The following is a 22182-nucleotide window of genomic DNA, read 5'->3' as shown; positions in this document are numbered from 1 at the left end:
GAAAGCAGGCGTGGGGGGGGATTGGCCGGCGAAGGACGTAGACAGAAAAAAACACAAAAAATTAAAAGAAAAAACAAAAAAGCATCTGGCCCGGTCAGGGGGGGGACTAAGGCAGGTGCAAAAAGTAAGAAAAATCCGGGCCAGGGGGCTTTAGGAAAGAACAGAAAGCAGATAGCTGAGGAGCAAGCAAAAGACGTTCCGTTTCCTAACAGGGAAGGTTCCAGAATAATCAGGATCCTTCTGAAGACAATTAAGACAGGCTGATTAGAACACCTGCAGCCAATCAAGAAGCTGCTAGAATCAATTAAGGCAGGCTAATCAGGGCACCTGGGTTTAAATTCAGTTTGTGGTGCACGTATGAGGAGCTGGGAGCAAGAAGTACTAGGAGCTGAGAGTGAGAACGCGGACTGTTGGAGGACTGAGGAGTACAGGCATTATCAGACACCAGGAGGAAGGTCCTATGGTGAGAATAAAGAAGGGGTTGAGAGGAGGGCATGGGGAAGTAGCCCAGGGAGTTGTAGGTGTCGCACAGCTGTTCCAGGAGGCACTCTAGACAGCTGCATTCCATAGGGCTCTGGGCTGGAACCCGGAGTATAGGGCGGGCCCAGGTTCCCTCCAAACCTCCCAACTCCTGGTCAGACACAGGAGGAGTTGACCTGGACTGTGGGTTCACGAAAACGGCCAAACTGAGGGCTGCCATGAAGCTCCAAGGCGAGCAAATCCGCCAATAAGCACAAGACCCACCAAGGCAGAGGAGGAACTTTGTCGCACCTGATATTGGAACATTACACTGAACCTGTGGAATAATTTTGAAAGAACTCTTTGCAACTCTAAAGCTCACCAGCTCTACTATGAAACTGACCTAAGGACTCTATTCATGTCTGTATGTATAATCTTCTAACCCATACTCACTCTCTCTTCTTTTTTAATAAATGTTAGTTTTGTTAATAAGACTGGACTATAAGTGTGTATTTGGGTAAGATCTGAAATATTCATTAACCTGGTGGATAATGGGTCCGATCCTTTGGGATCTGTAGAACTTTTTATATGATGAACAAGATTTTCAATAATCCTCATAATATTTGACTTGGCTGTCTGGGTGTGAGCCCGAAGTCTTGGCTGCTTTAAGGGAACTGTTTTTGGCTTCTGGGTAACTGATAAGGTATTGCAGAAGCTGTTTTGTTGCTGGCTTGGTGAATCTAAGTATTGGAATAATCACCAGTTTTGGGAGATTGTCTGCCTCATTCTTTGCAGTTTGCCCTAATTGAGCAATCTCAGCATGGCCCCCCTGGGACTCCAGTCACATCCTCCAAGTCCAAGGTGAACTTCTGACCTTGCCTTCTCCAATATATTCACACAGCAGCCTGTACATTAAAACAAGAAACCCAATACAAAACCCTACCAAAGCAAAACACTACCATTTTGGATGAGAGAGTGAAACATACATGAAAGATGTTAGTCACATCACTTATTGCACTACTGGAAAACACTCAGATACTATGCTGATGAGAGTGGTGTGATACCCTCTATAGACCAGAATTATACCTCAGAACACAGGAAAACAAAGACTAAATAGCTAGAGTTCACAAATATGAAAATACTGTGGTGACTAGCAACAATACAGAACCATAATATGAAATACATTGATGTATCATGGGAAGTCTAGCAAGACAGAAAGGGAAAACAGGATAGTTGATAGGAATAACTCATGGTACCTTAAACATTCAAACTTTAAAAAGTTAGAGCTTCTGAAACGACACAAACACAAAACAAAAACAAAACCAGTCATGATAAAAATATATAAAATGGTAGAAGAACCTCTTGATGGAGATTTTAGATAAAAATAAGACTCTTCTGGGGAGGGGAAGGACGCTCTATGAAGCATTTACATCACAAACAATAAAGAGGACCTGACAAGGATGTTAGACCTGAAATTAGATTCACTAGTCATATTTTAGCTTGCAGGAATTTCTTGAATGTAATGAAAGCCTGCCATACTGCCACTCCTCTGTCTTGTGTACAGTTTATTCTGTTGGCCAACGTTTTTTAACAGTCTCATGTAGACAAGTAGCACAACATTTAACATGTGCTAAGCTTGTTAAATTAAAGCTTATGGGCTTTAACTCAGTCAGCTTAATACATGTTGAAATACATTCTACCTTGTCAAACACATTAGTTAGAACATGTTGGCTAACTCATACAAACACACACCTCTTGCCCTTGTCTAGACAAGGCCTATACGCAAATTCAGTTGTTAGTCCTCTTGTATTAAATTCCCCAAATATATCAATCTCCTTGTTGTGCAACATTTAACATTTTTCCTTGTGGAGCAAGAAGTTGTGACTTGTATGAGAGAGGAGGAATCCCTGCTTCTCACTTGGTTGCAACTGCTGCCATAAGGGAGTAAGAGAACCTGGGCCAGTCTTGCTACATCTCCCCATTTGGAGCCAGATTCTGCCACCTTTACTCACCTTACTTTGTAAGTAGTCATGACTACTTGATGTGTCAGAAGCTACTCAGTGTAAGTCAGAATGTCAAAATGTGAATGCAAGACTGATATGGCCTTCAAGACTTCCCCACACAAACAGCTACCAGTATCGCCACAACTGCAAGGAGTCGGGATCCTTTATTTTCCATTCACCACCAAAAATTTTAGACATGACTTGCATTTTCCATATTGTTCTGTATACAGTAGCTCATGTTACCTGAAGAAAGTAACTACAATTCTCTTTAAGCCACCAAAAACTGCTCATAACTTGATACAACATATTCCTAACACAACAAGCCAGGCTTCTCCAAACAGCCCACTTCTATGCTCATATCACAACCCAAAAGGGGATGGGGTGGGGGGGAGGTTGCGAACCTGCTGTAGAGGGGTCATGGGATTGCCACCCTCACTTCTGTGCTGCCTTCAGAGCTAGACTCTGAAGGTAGCAACCACAGAGCTTCCTGCAGCCACAGGAGGTTCCTGGAGGTGGAGGTGGGTCTGATCTCCTCCCCTGCCCCCAGAGCAGCTGTGCAGGGGAAGGACAAGTCCTGTCCCTCCCCAGCCCAGCTACAGCTAGGAGCCCCCTTTGCTGGGGTGCTCCTAGGAACAAGTGGACATCGGATTTCAAGGTCTGTGACGCATTTTTCACAGCCATGAAATTGGTAGGGCCCTACTCATATCCCAGCATGTTAAAGACATATGGACTGGAACACTGGTTTAGCTGAGAACTTTCATCAACAGAATCAAGAGTTAATGCCTCCTAAATCTCTTTAAGTTACTCTGTTAACAAGCTACATTCATTTAAGTACAATTGTGTGTCCTGCAATGTGCTACCTATATTCTTTTCTTGTTAAACCTCTAATTTCTAGGCCACTTAAGCAGACAAACTAGGAAATTTTAAAGTTAGTTTATCTTGCTAATACATATAGGTCTAAACTGGAATGCTGAGCAGCAACTAATTCTAATACACAAAAGAGTAAATTTAAGTTGTTTCACAGTGCTCACAACATTTCTATGAGTTTTCTTCACGCTCACAGTACTGGACCTCCATGCTCCCACCCATGAAACAGCTTCCCTAACAGAATTAAAAATTAGCTGAAGTGATCATAAAAATAAAAGCCACTATCTTTGGTGATGCAAAACCCACTGCATACCCTAGAGACAGGTTCTTTCAGTTGCCTTAAATGTTTATCTTTAGTTCTTCTGTTGAAAGATGCTAAAAGTACTAAACCAAGATCTGCTATCCTAAATCAAGCAAAGAATTTTAAGGAACAGAAGAGTGTTCTGAGAATATTTTATAAGCTAAATTCAGTTACGTATAGGCTAATTGTGGAAGCATCCACTAACAGTCATTCTCACACCTAAACCAAAATCTAATAAAGAATTATTAAGTTTAGCAAACCATGTTACAGTTATCATTAATTATTACAAAGTTTATTAATATGCCATTTTGAAACAGAATGTCAATGAAGTAATGTCTATCACCTATGCAACCTCTGTTCCACAATGCAATACAACTATTCACCTTAACATGATCTCATGACTGTCAGAAGAAACAAATTAGCTTTACATTTATACAGCACCTTCCTAAAATGATCCAAAAGCGCTGAAAAATATGCAAAATATCATCCACCCTGTATAGCATTGGGCTATATGGCAATAACACGTTCACTTGGTTTAATTCCTGAATTAAAAGTAAGAAGTACCTCTAGTTCGATTAGTGCCGCAGTCACTGCATCAGTTGCAAGAGCACCAGACTGTAGTTTTTCAATTGCCTGTAAAACAGAATTTTTAGTTGATGATTTTGGATTTAATTATTATATGGCTAGTTCTAATGATTTTCTTGGCAGTGAGTGAGACAGAATCCCCACCACAAGAATATTCAGTCTAAGGCTTTGTCTACACTATACAGCTTATCGCGACACAGCCATGTCGCTAAAAGTCGGGCAGCGTAGCCACTGTTTGTTGGCACTGTTGCCGAGAAAATGCTTCCACCCTGAACAAGCAGCATTCACATTGTCGACGGGAGAGTGCTCCTGCCGACAACACACTGTTCACACTGACACTTGCTACAGCAAAACTTTTGTTTTTCGGGGGAGGGAGGGAGGGAGGGAGGAGGTTAGCACCTCTGAATGACAAAAGTTGTGTTGCTCAATTGCCAGTGTAGACATAGACTAAGAGGACAAATAAGACAAAAGGCACTGTGAGAGAAGAAATCTCTCTTTACAAGATTTGATATTATTGTTCTGGCATCATGAAACCACACTGCACTTGGCAAAAAAAATTGACAGTTGAATCTGATAGTAACATATGTCTCCCCCACACTTGAACTAATGATAGGGCTCTGACACCAAAAAAACCAACCCTAAACTATATTGTGTCATATTGAGTTGCTGCCATTAAAATGATTAGTTGTACCATTGAGTAAGTTGGTCCAGATGTCAGCAACACACACAGTTGAAAGGATTAGATTTTTAATCATTAAATGTCAGTAAACATTGATTTCACCATATATACACCAACTGACGAAAATATTTCCATCAATGATAATTGAAATTTACAGAAAGCACAGTAAGAAAAATGTTGCTTGAGAACTTATCAGAGTTTGATTTAAGGATATTTATTTTGTATATTTTGACATGTGATGTTGACAATTTACAAAGCTTTAATTTTTTCAATCTCTCCATCTACTGTCATTAAATAATTATCTGACCCGCCACTGACTTCCTGACATTGTGAAAATTTAAATCTATTAAAAACATTAAAATGCTTAAAAATAATCATTTTTGAAATTATAAAAAATAAAACTCTAACTCTGCCAAGCCTAGCAACATAAATGCAAAATAAACAAGTGATGATCTTTGTTCAAGTTTGGCACTAAAAAGATATAAACTTTTGGAGCCATGTAGTAATTTCCCAGATCCATGCTGTACAAAAACCTAGAACAAACTTCTGCTCACAGCAAATTCCCTCAGTGAACTCACAAGAACGAATGAGGGCTGCATTCTTAGGGCATTTCTACACTTACCGTAGATAGATGCTGCGGCGACCGATCCATCAGAGGTCGATTTAGCAGGTTTAGTGAAGACTTGCTAAATCGACCGCTGATCACTCTCCCGTCAACCCTGGTACTCCACCAGAATGAGAAGCATAAGGTTCGTCAACAGGAGAATTTCTCCCATCGACCCAGTGCGGTATAGACACCACAATAAGTCAACCTAAGCTACATAACTTAGGTCGACTTAACCCCATTGTGTAGACCTGCCCTTAGTTGCAGCACAAATCTTATGCTGTTTATTCTTACTCAAATATTATGTTGGCTACCTAGCTCAAGGAACCAAATGGAATATCAAGTTACCATTAGCATTATCCTCAACAGCAAGCAAATTTACAACTCAGGCAAGTAAGTGGAAAAGTAGCGTCACAAAACAGAGATACCAGGTAGGGCTGAAGTTCAGTGTTAAACTATTCAAACTGTTAGTTACAAAGTGAGATTGGTATTTGGAGATGAGGGGTGGGATTTTCTAATAAGCCTATAAGATTTAGACACCCAACTCCTTCAGACTCCCCTGAAAAAGTCAGCTATATAAATCTTCCATCAAAGCACTGAGAATTACTTTTTAATGGAGATGTTACCATACAATAAGGGAGAAGTGATTTTATATCGGCAAGTATTCAGGTATGTTGCAAGTTACTTCCAATTTCAACAGTCTTTTTTCAAAAGAATCCGATAATCTCCACACCAGCAATAATCTATAAAACATTTAATATATAGGCCAAAGGTAAATGTAGTTTTCTATATATCAAGTTACCTAGACCTCAAGATTCCCATTTGAATGGTTATGTTAAAATCAAATCTAAGTCAAATTGTAAACACACAGCATTTCATTAAACAAGCATTAAGTTACACGAGAGAAAAAACATTAATCCAATTAGCCCCATCAAATATTAAAGATTTGTAAATTTTAAGATGATAATTTTTTAGAAACTAGAATAAATTGAATAAATTTAAGCATGAGCAGATTTGGTCAAAAAATTTCCAATGGAAGATACTGACTTGACAGAACCAAGATATTCCACAGCAATGTGCTCGTTCTATCAAAAACGTTGACAAAAGCTAGGCAGACCAGCCAGTTAGGGCCCTCAGGGAGGAAGCTGAATTCCATTTCATTTCGCCGGCAATGGAGTTTTACAGTTTTGTCTCCGGTGAAAAATCTAGTTTTTGAGGTTTCATAATCTCAATTTCAGATGAAAATCTTCAAAAATTTGGAATTTTTTGCAAGACAGAAATTTCCATTTTGCAACCAGCTCTATAAACAGGGTGTATGCTAGAACTTTAGATGTATTGGAAATAGCAACAAGTGAACAACTGACTTTAGTAGATTTAGTGATTATGTCCTCTAACAGTGGTAGCTTTGGCAAAGGTCTAACTGTAAGAGTCCTCAATGCATATTTTTATTTCACACACTGTATAATTCATATGCAGCACAAGTCTTACTGCCTTTACTATCAGACACCAGGACCAGTTTGACAACACTTCGTCTATAACACAAAAGTAGACAAAGTTACAGATAGCATGAGCAGATGCACTGCCACCTAAACTTGTTCTCATTCACACACTTACTGAATTGAAATCAATACATCTATTCTTTAACAATATCCAATTTGCAGCTGTTCGACTAATCAAGAGACAAATTACATTCACTTATCCTTCCACTTCTGTCCCAAACTTAACAGGAAGAATTAATAAATTCTTCTCATGTTCTATTCCAAATTCTGCCATAGACATGCGTAATATCTTGGCCAAATGACAGTTTCTGATGTCCTTATGGAGAAAAGCAATAAAATCACTACAAAATCACCATTTAAATATCCAGGTCAGTCAGATGTCCATAGGTGGATGGATGTTCCATAAATAAGCTGTTGACTCAGGCCACACATATTTGGTGTATATCTTCCTGACCAGTGAGTGCCAGCCAGCCTTCAAGCAGCAAGAAGAGATACCACAGAAACATGATTTGGAATCATGATATGAAATGAAAAAAATACAATTTGCATGTGTACCTGGAGCAAGCCCTGGAACCATAATTGTTGCATGAGCAGAGAACCACCACTCTTTTCTTTTAATAATCCTCAAGTATTGCAGCCCTCTGAAGGAGAGAGAATGTGTATGTAGTTTCTGTGCAAGTGAAATAGGTATAGAGCAAACCATAATCCTTTGGGGGATTATGCAATACTGTTTATTGATCTGTTATTCAAATCACACTTCTCTTAAAGTTTTTACCATTTTTCCCTTATGAAGTGCACAGTTGTTTCTGTTCTTTTATTGCTATTTCTTTTTTGTCCACAGAAATGTAAACTCTTCAGAGCATAATTGTATCCAGGGGATAGTGTTAATGAATCCCAAAATAAACACTTCATGAAAACACACTTATGCACTTCTGAATAATATCCAAAACGCTCACAAAACAGATCAAAACTTTAGAGACTAGACCCAAAATCCTTTCATAAATTGAACTCTAGTAAACTCAGATTTGTTAGAAGCCTGTTGATCCTCTAAAGAAAAAAGTTTGGAACCGGGGAAGTCATACCTTCTGACAGGCTCTTTTGCAAACATGTTTGTATTCTTTAGCTTTGGATTCAGAATGATAACCTGCACCTATTATTAAAGACAGAAAAACAAAGTTAAGTACAGCTTATGGTAAGCAGTCAAACTAATATACTGGGATAGTGTTTTCACCAGGAATTACAATATAGGCTGACAACCGCATCTTAACTCAGATGTACATAACTCCATGTCATTTTGTAAAACAGAGACTACTGATCTACTTCCATCACAGATTAACACTTTCAAGCATTTCAAAATTAATCTAGAATAGCCACTGACAGTTATCTACACTATTGATATAAGTGGAGAGGTACAAGTTCCAGTATTTTACGTAGATATTCTGACCCTCTAAATATTCATTGGGAGATTCCAGTTTTGCCTATTCCTGGAGAGTTTCAGACATGACAGTTGTCGCTATGTTAAGTCACCAAAAAAAATATTGCTATGGTTTTAAGGGTCATGCTCCACTTTTTCTTTTGTATCTTTGATCACGTGAGGTGACCCTCCTTCCACTTTGATCCTTGCACTAGCTTTTTTTTTTTTTTTTTTTTTTTTTAAAACTACTGCTTCTGCTCTGTGACTGCCAGACCCAGTTTCTTGAGAAAGATTACATGGAATATGTCTCTACTACTCTCATTTTCAATCTCCATTTTGTTCCTGTTCCTTGCCTCCCCAAACTGACTCCAAGCATCTCTCCGCCCTTACCCTAACCTTATGCCACTCTTTCCTGCCTCCACAGGTCTAGAAAACCACTACAAGTACTATCAGCAACAGAAGCCATAGTCTTAGAGTAATTTAACATTTATTTCTAGCAAACTGCCTTTTTCTTTCTTTTTGTTACTTGTGATATTCATCCCAGCTCCCTCTTCCTCATCTTCAGTGTTGTCTGTGCTTAAGCTTCTTTTAAACAATCAGTTTAGTTTATCAGAAACTAAACTAACACCAATAATGGAGAAAATACACCATAAGCAGCAGCATATTAAACACATCCATTTATTCTTAAAACAGTACAAGCAGGGTTTTTAAACACTGACTCAGAGCAAGGTGTCCTGTACATATTTGCTCACCTTAAAGGCCTTATTCTTTTAAAAAAAACACACATTACAACTTTTAGCTCCTCGGGCATTTTAAGCATCACCAGCCTGCTTTAATCAGCTGCAGTTGTAAGACTGTAGGCTCTTTGGGGCAGGATAATTCTTTGTTCCATGTTCCTATGGTGCCTATTATAATGGGGTCCTGGTCCCGAACTGGGGCTACTAGGAGCCATGGTGATACAAATAATTCACTTCACACTATAGTCCAGAAACAAATGTTAAAGACGAACCTGCCACTATATTTAACAAGATTCCTTGTAGTATCAAGGAACTAAATGTATTATTTTCTCTAGAACATTAACTATACTAGAAGTTTTTGGAACCTTAATTTCCCAATGGATGCAGCATCAATCAAGGTGGAAGGGACAATTAGTATAACTGCAAACGTAGGTAATTTACAAGTCTGAAAAATCTTGGTGTACATAAATCTAGTGTTTCCTCAGGCCAAACACCCTAAAGTGCTCCTTTTCCCTTCACACATCTCCAGCTCACTTCCTTTCTTTTATTAAATTGGACACACAAATTCAGGAAAAAATTTTCCTTATCCCCACAACATAAGAATTAAGCATCAACCAAGGCAATCAATCAGGATGTCAAAGCGTGCTAAAGAAAAGGTTTTCAACTAGACAGCATGCTGTGATCACCATTTAGTGTATTTTTTCACAATACTTGTGCTTGAGAGAGCATACCACCATGTGATCAGGTAGCAAAACAGTTAAGGCATTTGTGCTGTGACCCAAAGAGTCATCCTATTATCCAACATATTCTACCATCTCTTGTAGCCACAAAGCATTGTGGGATTAGGGTCATAGAAGAAACAGTAAGAAGTTTCTGGGTGCTGTGAGGGCAGCTGGCTGAAGGGACTGGTGCAGGTGTGGAGGACACCATGCGTAAACTGCAGAGTGCTCAGCTCTGAGGCAGCACAGCTGCAAGAGTCTATGAAGCTGAAGACACAGCCCCTTTAAGCATTGCCTTTCCAGCCTGAATTAGAATACTGAGCATGTGATGGAAAAAGGGAGCTGCTTTGTAACTTGGTGATGGGCAGGAAGATGTACAACAGGATTGAAACCAGGAGTCACAGCAGCAGCAAGGTAAAGAGAGAGGACCAAGGAGCAAACTGCTCCCTTTCTCCACTGTCTAAATACCAAAGCGTCCTAACATCGCATAATTTAGCTGCTCTCTCAGACAACATGATATGACCCAGCTGATGCCCCCTTGCAATCCATCAGTTGAGTAGTGCTGACAAAACATGGTAGAAACTAAGTGCACAAGACAAGTCACGTAGCTTTTCCCCACAGCCCAATGCCAGCCCTCCATGTATGGACTGTGAAATTGCAGAGTTATCTCCTCCTCAAACACAGGTTATATCATCACATGGATAAGTGCCAACAAACCGGCCTGAAACCCACTGCATGCTGGATGACAGAAGAATGGGAAATGTTCCTTCCATCTTTGACTATCCCAAAACAGGCCCCTGTTCTCCAAACCGACCCTAACTTAAATTCAGCAAACATGTAGGAAAGAAGGAGGACTGCACTGAGCCAGAAGTACTGGCATGCTACACATTTGCACATTTTTAAGAGTAGCTAAACAACTTTTGTTCAAGCTTAGCAAAAAGGCACTGAAGAGTTCTCTCTTGTACCAAAACCAAGCATGGGAAGTCAGGTCAAAAAGAAATTTAAGTTATAAGCAACCACTAAAAAGGAAGGGTTATAATTGAAGCTCTCTTCTTCAATTACAGTGCTCATGGCTTTCCATATTGTAGGAGGTAGGTCATGTTTTAATTCCGGTCCATCATTACCCCTCACAGACTAGCCTGATGCTCTAGTCCCCCACCCTATTCCTGAGGAAATAGCTCAGCTTCACACAGCCCGACCACCTGCAAAACCCCCACTCGGGTATCCATAATAGGTAGGTTACTGAGGACTGGTTGAGACTCCTAAATGGATTTCAGAGAGTGTTCCGAGAGACTTAGAACCTTCTTGAGGCATACATTAAAATCTGATACAGATGGCATGCACTCTTCCTTTCACTGAAAGGGAGAAATGACTTTGAGGGGTCTCTGTGCACATGAATCCTGGAGGACAATCCAGGCCATCACGTTAGCATTAGAACTCCCACTCACAGCAGAAACAGCCACAGAGGTTTGCATAACTCACTTAGGATTTTATTACAAATTTTAAAAAACCACCTCAGTTCTCAACTTCTGGAATCTTACCTGCATGTACAAGCACAAATCCCACTCGTTTCCCTTTTTGGATCGATTTTGTTTCATGCTCCTTCACTATCACCTTCACGGCAGTAACCTGGGATGATTTGGAAGGTAACACTTCTACTGAACTCATCCCCTTCTCCATGATCATACTCCAGGGTCACCATCTTCTACTGGAAAGAGAGCATGCTTTCATCCAAAAGTAAACTCTGGAGAGGATTCACCCTAAGGTAAAACCATATGTAAATGTTACGTAATTTTTTCCACTGAACACAGTTCAGGCAAATTTATGCAAAAAGCATTTTATGAAAAACAGCAGAAGATTCATGTTAAAGTTAGGTTGTTTTTTCCACTTAAGCAGGGATCGAGTTTTGCATCTTCCATTTTACAGCTCATAACGGGAGTAAAAACGGACTTTTCCAGGTATTTACATAAATTACTTAGAAGGCTCTAAGTTTACTTTGAGTCTACAATTTTTCTAGCCCATCTAAGCTACTGATTTGAGATTTGAAGTTTAACTATGGTAAATTTTAGCAAAGGGAAAGTTACTTTAAGTTTATGATCTTTTTATTTGACATTACATCCATAACGTATCTGTTCTGATTATGATCATCAAATCTGTGCGGCACTGATGCTCCAGAATCTCAACCTTTGCTTTTTAAGGAAGTGTTTCCAGCACTTACAGTTGTGAAGAAAATATTAGACAGAAAACAAAACATGCTCTTTATAGTTATCAGGAGTTCAATTAATAAAAACCAGGACTTTGTCAAAGTTCCCAGCTGCTAAGCTGATGAGGCATTTTCATAAAGAAACTGTGTCATGAAATGAAGAGCTGCTGCTGCTGCGATCCTTTCAAAAATCAAAGGACTGGAAAAATTGATAAAGTGTTGCATAACAATGAAGGTTGCTACATAACATGCCTGACAGAGCCTCAAAAGAACAGTAGATACCCTCTTTTCTTCCACCCAAAGACCCAGACTTCACTAATACCATATCCACCAAACACCATAGCCTTAAGTCGGCCCTGATAGTGTTGTGGCACCCTTTCAGCAACTCCTTTCACAAACCTGGGCGTGGTTTCCCAGAAGTGGACAGCAAAGGAGAGTCAGAAGAAGAGTCTCGTCTCTGGTGGTGGGAGTTTAGGGAAGAGGATGTTGGAAGACTGGCATTCCGACTAAGGCAGAGATATGGTTGAGATGCATTGTCTGTGGTATGTGGCATCTCTAGAGGCAAGACTAAACGATATATACTGTCAGACTGCGTACTCTTTTCTGACTTTTTGAGGTTGCATCAGGTATGTGATCGATACAGTAGTCTTAACAGACACACAGATACCAAGTTGTGTATCAAATAAATATATTTGTGTTTCTCCTTAAGGTATTATACAACGAAAGGGCTTGCATACAGTGCAGTGGTAGCCATACAGAAAGGTAAGAAAATGCAATTTACTTGTAAACAGAAAGTTATGGTAAAAAGTGTAACTGTGTTACCAAAAAAGGATGGATGTACTGTTCAGTGAAGTGAGTGCTCCCAAGAACTAGTAATTTAAAGATGCCACAATAAAAATTTTCCATCTTTTATCCTCAGTTATATTCCATGAAAACTTCCTATTCCTAGGAGGCCAAGATACAAACAAGGTTTTTAAAAAACCATGACAGCAAGAGGAGCCACCACAGTTAATCCACATAGTGTGCACAGCGATGGTACTGTAGCTATGCTGGTATAATCCCATAGGGTAGACACAGTCACAGACACAATGACCAAAGGGATTTTTCCCATGGGTGCAGCAACACCACCTCCCCAAGCAATGGTAGCTAGATTGACAGAAGCATTCTTCCATTGACCTAGCTGTGCTTACACTGGGTGTTAGGTCAGCATAGCTACCTCAGTCAGAGATGTGGATTTTTCACACTCCCGTGCAATGTAGCTAGGTTGACTTCAATTTTAAGTGTAGACCAAGCCTTAGTCATCAGTGTTCAGCAGGATCTCTAGGTTCACCTAGTTTGGAAGAACCGAGTGTTGGTAACTTTTTGCAATTTCAGAAGATGAATAAAGTTTTGATGATTACAGAATGATTATAGAAAATTTAAACTGGTGGTCTAGTACCTAATGTATGAAGTACAAGCTTCCACTGACAGCAGGAAGTAGTTTTCAGAAGTCAGGCACAGAACATCAAAGCTAATCAACACTTATGGCTTTACATCTGCAAAGCACTGTACACATCAATCAAGAGGCAACATCTCTCAATTTAATTTAAAACAGTGGGTAGTTCAAAAGGTGGAGGGTATATTTAGTATATGCAACAAAGCTATTTCTGTACACATAATTCAGATGAACTTGCAGCTTTGGAACAGGAGTGGAAAATATAACAGCAGCTCAATATGATGTATGTATACAGCTCATATTGACATTGGGACTAATTGCAGCCTACATACTACTAAAGTGAATAAAGATGGCAGAATCAGGTGGGGGGAGGGGCTCAGCAGAGGGGTCCGGATGCTGGGGCAGCAGGGCTTGGGGGGATGGGGACTCCAGGTGCAGCAGGTTGGGGCTCAGTGGGATGGGAGTCCGAGAGGCTCGTTGGGGGCAGACTGGGTGCAGTGGGTGGGGCTCATCAGGGTGGGGGTTTGATGGGTCTGATTAATGGGGGAGCCCCAGCTGCTGCTGCGGAGGGGATGCCGCATGCCAGGCTTCCGCTTCCCTCCCCCATTCCCCTATTTCATCCCCATCCCATTCCTCTCCCCTGCTCCTCATTCCCACATCCCTCTCCCCACCCTATCCCACACCCCTTCCTTTCCCCGTGGCCCCCGCCCACAAACTACACCCATGGGCATCCCCAGCCCCACTGCGATTTACCTCTCTGCCAGCTTGCTCTGGGTGACGGAAACAAAGCGCCTGTGCTGCCGGGGAGAGGAGACAACTCTTCCATTTTCCTTTGCTTCCCCATCATTTTCTGCAGGGAAGCAAAGAAATCTGCGGGGGATATGAATTCTGTGTGGTGCAGAATTCCCTCACAAGTAATAATATTTATATAAGCAATTCTATAGCTTAATACATATTTCATATTCTTAATTTTTACACTAAAGAATGGTGATTTATGCATTTCTTATTTACTAGATTAATTTTTCCTCATGATTTGTGTCAAGCTTTATTAGGATAAAACTACAGTTCAACTGAAAATGCACAAAAACCACAACTAATTCTTTTATTAGTTAAATAAAACTACCTTGGTTATGCTGGATATATAAGAAAAAAGTAAGTTTATCAAAACACGTTCTACATTTAAAACTAATTGATTTATTAAACAAAGGAAATATTACCTGTAACTAGTGGATTTAATTGATTGTTTCTGGTCACAATGACCTTCAAGATTTTTGATCTCATTGTCTGACACCTAGTTTTTATTCATATAGTGGAACAGGAAAACAAGCTTTCCTGCTTTTTCAACTGCCACTGGCTTCTTAACTTTGAATAATCTAGCCATTGAACTGACCTGGTTGAATAAACTGAAAAGAAAATATTCTCTTTGCACCTGTAGAAAAGGCTACTGCTGTCAAAAACTGGATTAGCACTTCAACATACTCCCATTCCAGGTGCTTATTGAAAGACTTCCACCAATACAGAAGTTTGATTTTCTTTAAACTTCAGCAGCAAACATTTACGGATTCATATTTTTATTCAATTGATTAATACATTATAATACATTCAGGCCTTAACATAAATTTATTTAAAATTGATAACCTATGTTAATTTTTTTGCTTAAATAATCATTTATTTAACCAATAGTTGGAGTATCCCAGTCATTTCAGTGGAACTTCCGTGTAAATTTTCATACTGCTTCCTAAGCTTTGTTAAATATTTAGAAAAAAAAAAAAACCAACCTTATGGCACTGCTAATTAGAAATGGTTTAAATAATTTAAAGTATTTTTACTGCATCAGAATACTGTTATATAATAATATATTCATCCAGATACTAAGTATTAAAGATACACAGCTCACACCATCCTCAGAGGTAGATATTTCCCTTTTACAAACAGGCAGAGGTTCAGCGAGGTTAAGCAGTTAGCCAAGTACACAGCAATTCAGTAATGCTGTGGTCCCAACTCCAACAACTAGCCAGCACTAATGCATTTAAAATTGCCAAATTGTGGGTTTAAGAAGAGTGAAACTCTAGGCTAGGTTCACCATCAGCAAATAACATGTTTAACCCTACTGACCTCACGGGCATAGTTCTCATTGCTAACGAGACTGATACTTACCCTCTCTTATACAAATGTTTATTAGCAGTTATATTTTGATAAGGTACTCAATGCACAGAAAGGATGCCATAATATAGTTTATTTAGGGCTGTCTATTAATCGCAGCTAACTCATGCGATTAACTCAAACAATTAATCACAATTTAAAAAATTAATTGTGATGAATAGCAGTTTTAATCGCACTGCTAAACTATAGAATACCAACTGAAATGTATTAAATAATATTTTTGGATGTTTTTCTACATTTTCAAATATATTGATTTAAATTATAACAGAATACAAGTGTAAAGTGATCACTTTATATTATTTTTATTACAAATATTTGCACTGTAAAATGATAAACAAAAAAATAGTATATTCACCTAATTCAAGTACCATAATGCAATCTCTTTATCATGAAAATGCAACTTATAAATGTAGATTTTTATTTTGTTATATAGCTACATTCAAAAACAAAACAATGTAAAACTTTACAGCCTACAAGTCCACTCAGTCCTACTTCTTATTCAGCCAATCACTAAGACAAACAAGTTTGTTTACGGGAGATAATGCTGCCCACTTCTTATTTATAATGTCACCTGAAAGTGAGAACAGGCATTTGCATGGCACTTTTGTAGCCAGTATTGCAAGGTATTTACGTGCCAGATATGTTAAACAGTCATATGCCCCGTCATGCTTCAGCCACCATTCCAGAGAACATGCTTCCACGCTGATGAAACTTGCTTAAAAAAAAAAATGCATTAATTAAATTTTGACTGAACTCCTTGGGGGAGAATACTATGTCTCCTGCTCTTTTACACCCGCATTCTGCCATGTATTTCATATTATAGCAGCCTCGAATGATGACCCAGTACATGTTGTTCGTTTTAAGAACACTTTCACGCAGACTTGACAAAATGCAAAGGCGGCACCAATGTAAGATTTCTAAAGATAGCTACAGCACTCAACCTAAGGTTTCAGAATCTGAAGTGTCTTCCAAAATCTGAGAGGGACGAGGTGTGGAGCATGCTTTCAGAAGTCTTAAAAGAGCAACACTCTGATGCAGAAACTACAGAACTTGAACCACCAAAAAAGAAAATCAACCTTCTGCTGGTGGCATCTGACTCAGATGATGAAAGTGAACATGCGTCGGTCTACACTGCTTTGGATCGTTATCGAGCAGAACTGGTCATCAGCACAGTGGTTGAAGATGAAGGGACATATGAATCTTTAGCACATCTGGCACATAATTATCTTGTGATGCCAGCTACAACAGTCCCATGCAAATGCCTGTTCTCACTTTCAGGTGACATTGTAAACAAGAAGCAGGCAGCATTATCTCCTGCAAATGTAAACAAACTTGTTTGTCTGAGTGACTGGCTGAACAAGAAGTAGGACTGAGTGGACTTGTAGGGTCTAAGGCTTTACATTGTTTTGTTTTTGTGTGCAGTTACTTTTTTTGTACATAATTCTACATGAAAAGATTGCATTACAGTACTTGTATGAGGTGAATTGAAAAATAAATTTTCTTTTGTTTTTTACAACAGAAATATTTATAATCAAAAATAAATATAAAGTGAACACTGTACACTTTGTATTCTGTGCTGTAACTGAAATCAATATACTTGAAAATGTAGAAAAACATCCAAAAATATTTAAATAAATGGTATTCTATTATTCTTTAACAATGCGATTAATCGCAATTAATTTTTTTAATTGCTTGACAGCCCTAATTTATTTAAAAAAAAAGATTCGTATACTTAATTTTGGCCTCTGTGTATATTAACTCATTTAATCTCTAATTAACTTTAGGAAGTAAATACAATGACAATTTTGTTTATCAGTACAGTTGAATGGTGCCATGGACAGAAGTAGGAATAGCCCCATTTATACCCAGGCTTGCAGTTTGCAGCTGGGGACAACATTTGTGAGAAACACTCCCTATGTTATATGGCAGGGGTCTCCAAACTACGGCCCGTGGGCCGGATCCGGCCCGGGGCTTCCATTTGTCCGGCCCTCCAACCAACAGGGGAGAAGCGAACAGCTAAGCAGGCATGCCGAGCAGGCAGAGGGAGGGGCCGATGGCAGCTGAGCTGTGCAGAGGGGTGAGTGCCCCCGGGAGCCAGTATCCCCCCAAAAGGGGAGCCAACTTAGGGGAGAGTTGCTGCTGTAGCCGTGCAGGCCCAGACCCCTGCCTTAGAGTAAAAATACAAGCCAGATGCTTCATTACATCTCCAATAAATGGAGTAAAGAAGATGGAAATTAACAATTTCATAATGGTTAAATTTTAACTACAGGACTAATAGAACCAACCAGTCCCAACCAACTGAGTAGAGTAGTGTTTTTTTTTAAATGATTTTGCATATATCTGCATATATTTAATTTCTTTCACAGTTGCTTCGGCCCTCAAAGCCCCTTCAAAAATCTAATATGGCCCTCAAATCATAAAGTTTAGAGACCCCTGTTATATGGCATAAGATGACATATTTCTTCTCCACGGAAATGACATGAACAGAAGGGCCATAGATGAGTCACCCCATAAATACATTTCTAACTCTGAGCTATTCCTTTACATCCATCCTACCATAATTTAAGCATGGATGCAACTGAGCACTGGCGAGAGTACTGGTGACCCACCAAAGCATCAAAGGAAGAACATACATTTTTGTTGGAATCCCTCATAAATAGGGATATTTTTTAAAAATACTTGAACAAAGCAGTATTTTAAGAACAAGGCTACAGTAATTAAAACCTGAAGGACATTCTTCTCCAGATTGCAAATACTATAGAGATAGAAACATGCTGAGCCTAAGTTATGTGACAACATGCATTTAAACACTGTAAATTTACACACCTGTAGATTTGAAAGGCTGTAGATTTTATACCAGCATTACAATGCCCCAGTTTGCATGTCCTATGCTGTAAACAAGGCAGTGCAATCTCCACAAAAATCTTTCCATTTTTAACTTCACTTCCACATCAGATCTACAAGTTGTGATACCGGTCATATCCCTGCTATTCCCCCCCAAACGCCACCTCAAGCTCCACATGTACTTTAACTTTAAGTTAAAGTTTTCCCATTAAACCCCTTAAAGTTTTCCCATTCTAGCTGTTCTAGTTGTCTTCCCCACTTGTTCCTATCCCCATGCCCCTCGCCCTTCTAAATTCCTTCATTCTCTTTTCCAGCTCTCCTCTAAGCATGAACTTCTACCTCCCCACGACAACAGTGCACCACTGTAGCCATCTCTACAGCTGCAAGCACATTGGGGGCTGAACTCCAACTAATGTCCTGAAGCACTCTAGCCACAGACAGCCTCATAAAGGAGACTAACCATGGAGACACAACCAAGAGTGCCTCCCCCACTTGGGAGAAACTAGCAGTTGTTTGGGATCGCACCAGGGTGCGCTCAAAAACAGGAGTCTCCCAGGTTGTATGGGAGACTTAAGAGGTCTGTTGTTAAGCTGCCACATTGCACTAGCCACCTTTTATGTCCTACTTCTGACTTGTTCATAACACTTGCCTGTAAGAACTTACAATCTAGTGATAAACACTCTAGTGATGGGAGTATATAGATACCTAAGTACATTTGACAAGTGAGCAACAAACATGGAAGAATGGGGTAAGGAAGAATAAACATTAAGTTATGTCCATATCTTGAGGACGCAATTAAAGAATGTCTTCTTTATTAAGATATAACTCAGTTCCCACGTGCAACATTGATGAGTTAGTTTTTGAAGGCATTTTAACTAAGACAATGGTCATTTGGCAAAAAGGGAACAAGAGGCCGTTCATGCATAGCAAGCAACAGGTAAGGAGGCAAAGAAAGAAGATGAGAGAATTTTGGACATAGTGAAACAGAAGCTTCCAGGCAGATATCGATAGATCAGAGGAAATGCAATATGAGAGAAGGTCTCAAGTTCAGACAGTGCAATTATGAAGGACCTAGAACTCAATACCTGAACTGCGAATTCGGTATGCTGGGAAAAGAGAAACTAGTGAATGAATGTAAAAGACAGAGGTAATATGGACTGAATGACAAGAAGGAGAGTTTTCAGTAACAGTATTTTGAACAGGCTCTATGAAGATAATAGGGGCATCAGGAAGACTGAGAAGAAGGTAGCAGTAACTGAGGCAGAATTGGACTAGACATAAACAAGCAATAACCACAAAGATAGTCAAGAAATAACTCTTATATTAACAGTAATTAACAGCAAAATTAGATCATGATTTAGATGTGGTGAGAGATTTAATATTACTAAAGTCAATTATGCACTTTTTGAAAAACCTGTTCCCAAAACGGAGGCTAACAAAAGCAACAGGAAACCATTTTTTTGGTTAACAATTAGAAATAAAGGAACACGTTTTTAACAAGGAGTATTATTAAGCATTAGAAAAAGTGAAGTGTTGGATTGTTCATCACTTGATGTCTTCAAGTGAAGACTTTTGCCAAACACAAATTAGTGGGCACACTATAGAGATGATGGGTGAAATGTTAGGAACCATGATATACAGGGAGGTCAGACTAGAGCTATGGGTCCCTTCAGACTTTATGGCCGTACACAAGAACTTACAACAACGCTCACACAAAGGTTGTGTTTCCTAAGCAAATTTAGTTACTGTGCAAACGCTCTCCAAGCAGGTTAGGAGTACCTGAGAGGGCCTCAGTTCAGAACTACCTATACCTCACAGCATAGCTAAAGCAGCACCAATCTGGGCGCAGATGGAGGTCAGGCCCCAGTGACATCACAGCAGTGACGTCATGCAGGCCCACAGCCCCACACTACTCTCTAGCGAGGATAACTCACCCCACGTGACATCACCACCCCAATGTGACGTCAGCAGGTGACACCATAGCAACGCACCCCACGACAACAGGGGAACACCGCCACGTGGTGACCACAAAACGAGCCCGGGGGGGACCAGCGAGATGACGTCCCACCATCTCATGGTGATGTCATCGGGCCACACCCCGTCGGACGACACGAGCCCGCGCTCGGCTCCCCACCCAGAGTGGCCCGGTGCCGCCGCAGCGCTTGGAGGCAAGCGAGCCCCGCCCGGAAGGAGGAGGGGGCGGGTGGGGCCCGCGGCTAGAAGGGTCGGGGTGGGAGGCACTCACCCGCCGCGGTCACCAGCCTCGCGCGCACCCGGAACCGCTCAACCGCCGGCAGCCTCAGGGAAGGGGAGCCACCCCGCCCCCCTCAGGCTGTCAGTGGGCCACTCCGATCACGTGACATGAAGAGGCCGGACGCAGCGCGAGTGCCCATTGGCGGGCAGGGTCCGAATACCGCCTGCGCCCGCCCCCTCCGGGGCAGTTCTGCCAATAGAGAGCGGAGGGGGCGGCGCTAAAGGGCTTCGCAGAGGCCGGGCGGCGCGGGTGAGCGGAGGCGGCAGGAAGGGCCTTAAGCCGCCGGCCTCGGCCCGCCGGCTGCCTCCTCTCCCCCGCCACCCGGCCTGCGCAGCGCGCGGCGCCTACGGCAACGCGCCCTGCGGGCTGCCGTTCGTTAACCCCTTACGAGCCGCTCGCGGGCCCCGCCTGAGGGGCTCCTCGCCCTCCCCGCCGGGTCGTCCCGCCCCGCCCCGCCCGGCCCGGCGCGGCAGCCGGCCTGGGACGGGCTCCTGCGAAGTGGCCTTGTTGTCAGAGGTTCCGGGCACCTGTCGCTACTGCTGAAGGCCGCGCGGAGGGACCAGGCGGGAGGAGGCTGAGGGGCTCCCCCTCTTCTCTACAGGCTCAGCCGGAGCCAAGGGCTCGCGTCCTGCTTCAGGGACAGGCGCAGGCCCTGCGAGCCCACCCCTCAGGGCTCCTCTTGCCGAGATCCCGCGCTCCCTGCCCTGGAAGCCCCGCGCGTTCATTCAGTGTCCGGTGTCACAGGCAGGCGCTCTCTGCTGTACACATGATTTTTCCCAGTGTTGGGATGTCTGGCTTCTCTTTGTTTGCAGGGGCCTCTCATTAAAAGCCAATAAAAGGAAGTATTTCTTCACACAATGCAGAGTCAACCTGTGGAACTCCTTGCCTGAGGATGTGTTGAAGGCCAAGACCATAACAGCGTTCAGAAAAGAACTAGATAATTTCATGGAGGATTGGTCCATCAATGGCTATTAGCCAGGATGGACAGGGATGGTGTCCCTAGCCTCTGTTTGCCAGAAGCTGGGAATAAGCAAGAGGAGATGGATCACTTGATGATTACCTGTTCTGTTCATTACCTCTCGGGCACCTGGCACTGGCAGACAGGGTACTGGGCTAGATGGACCTTTGGTCCGACCCAGTATGGCCATTCTTCTGTTCCTGTCTGGAGGTGGGGAGTCTTCCCTGCTTGATTTGGACAGAAGCTCATTCCACTTTGGGTCCTCTCCATCTCCTGCTTCCCATCAAATTTAATACAGTAGAACCTCTGAGTTAAACTGACCAGTCAACCCCACACCTCATTTGGAACCAAAAGTATGGAATCAGACAGCAGCAGAGACACCAAAAAAGCAAATACAGTCCAGTACTGTTAAATGTAAACTATTTTTTAAGAAGGGAAAGCAGCATTTTTCTTCTGCA

The 22182-nt window shown here is 41.3% G+C and overlaps 1 protein-coding gene across 7 annotated transcripts in view; it reads right to left on the bottom strand.

Annotated features, from left to right (window-relative positions):
* TASP1 (taspase 1) overlaps positions 1-20830 on the bottom strand; it is a 166262-nt gene extending 145432 nt beyond the window's left edge. For 4 of the 7 annotated variants that reach the window (XR_014710855.1, XR_014710856.1, XM_084623400.1 and 1 more), the window contains exons 1-4: positions 20758-20830; positions 11409-11627; positions 8080-8147; positions 4195-4263 (exon numbers count right to left, since the gene is read on the bottom strand). Coding sequence is in view for 5 of the 7 variants with exons in the window: in XM_084623400.1 (XP_084479526.1) it covers positions 4195-4263; positions 8080-8147; positions 11409-11553 (282 nt within the window). In the remaining 2 variants the exon portion in view is untranslated. Of the gene's footprint in view, positions 1-4194; positions 4264-8079; positions 8148-11408; positions 11628-13286; positions 13401-14258; positions 14354-20446; positions 20624-20757 lie in introns of those variants that run through there. The other 3 variants (XM_084623397.1, XM_084623399.1, XM_084623398.1) reach the window with 3 other exon arrangements.
* Between the last annotated feature and the right edge of the window lie 1352 nt (positions 20831-22182).

Source organism: Lepidochelys olivacea (genome assembly GCF_965140295.1).
Source record: "Lepidochelys olivacea isolate rLepOli2 genome assembly, chromosome: 3".
NCBI classification, from domain to species: Eukaryota; Metazoa; Chordata; order Testudines; family Cheloniidae; genus Lepidochelys; species Lepidochelys olivacea.
This window is presented reverse-complemented; position numbering and strand designations above follow the sequence as displayed.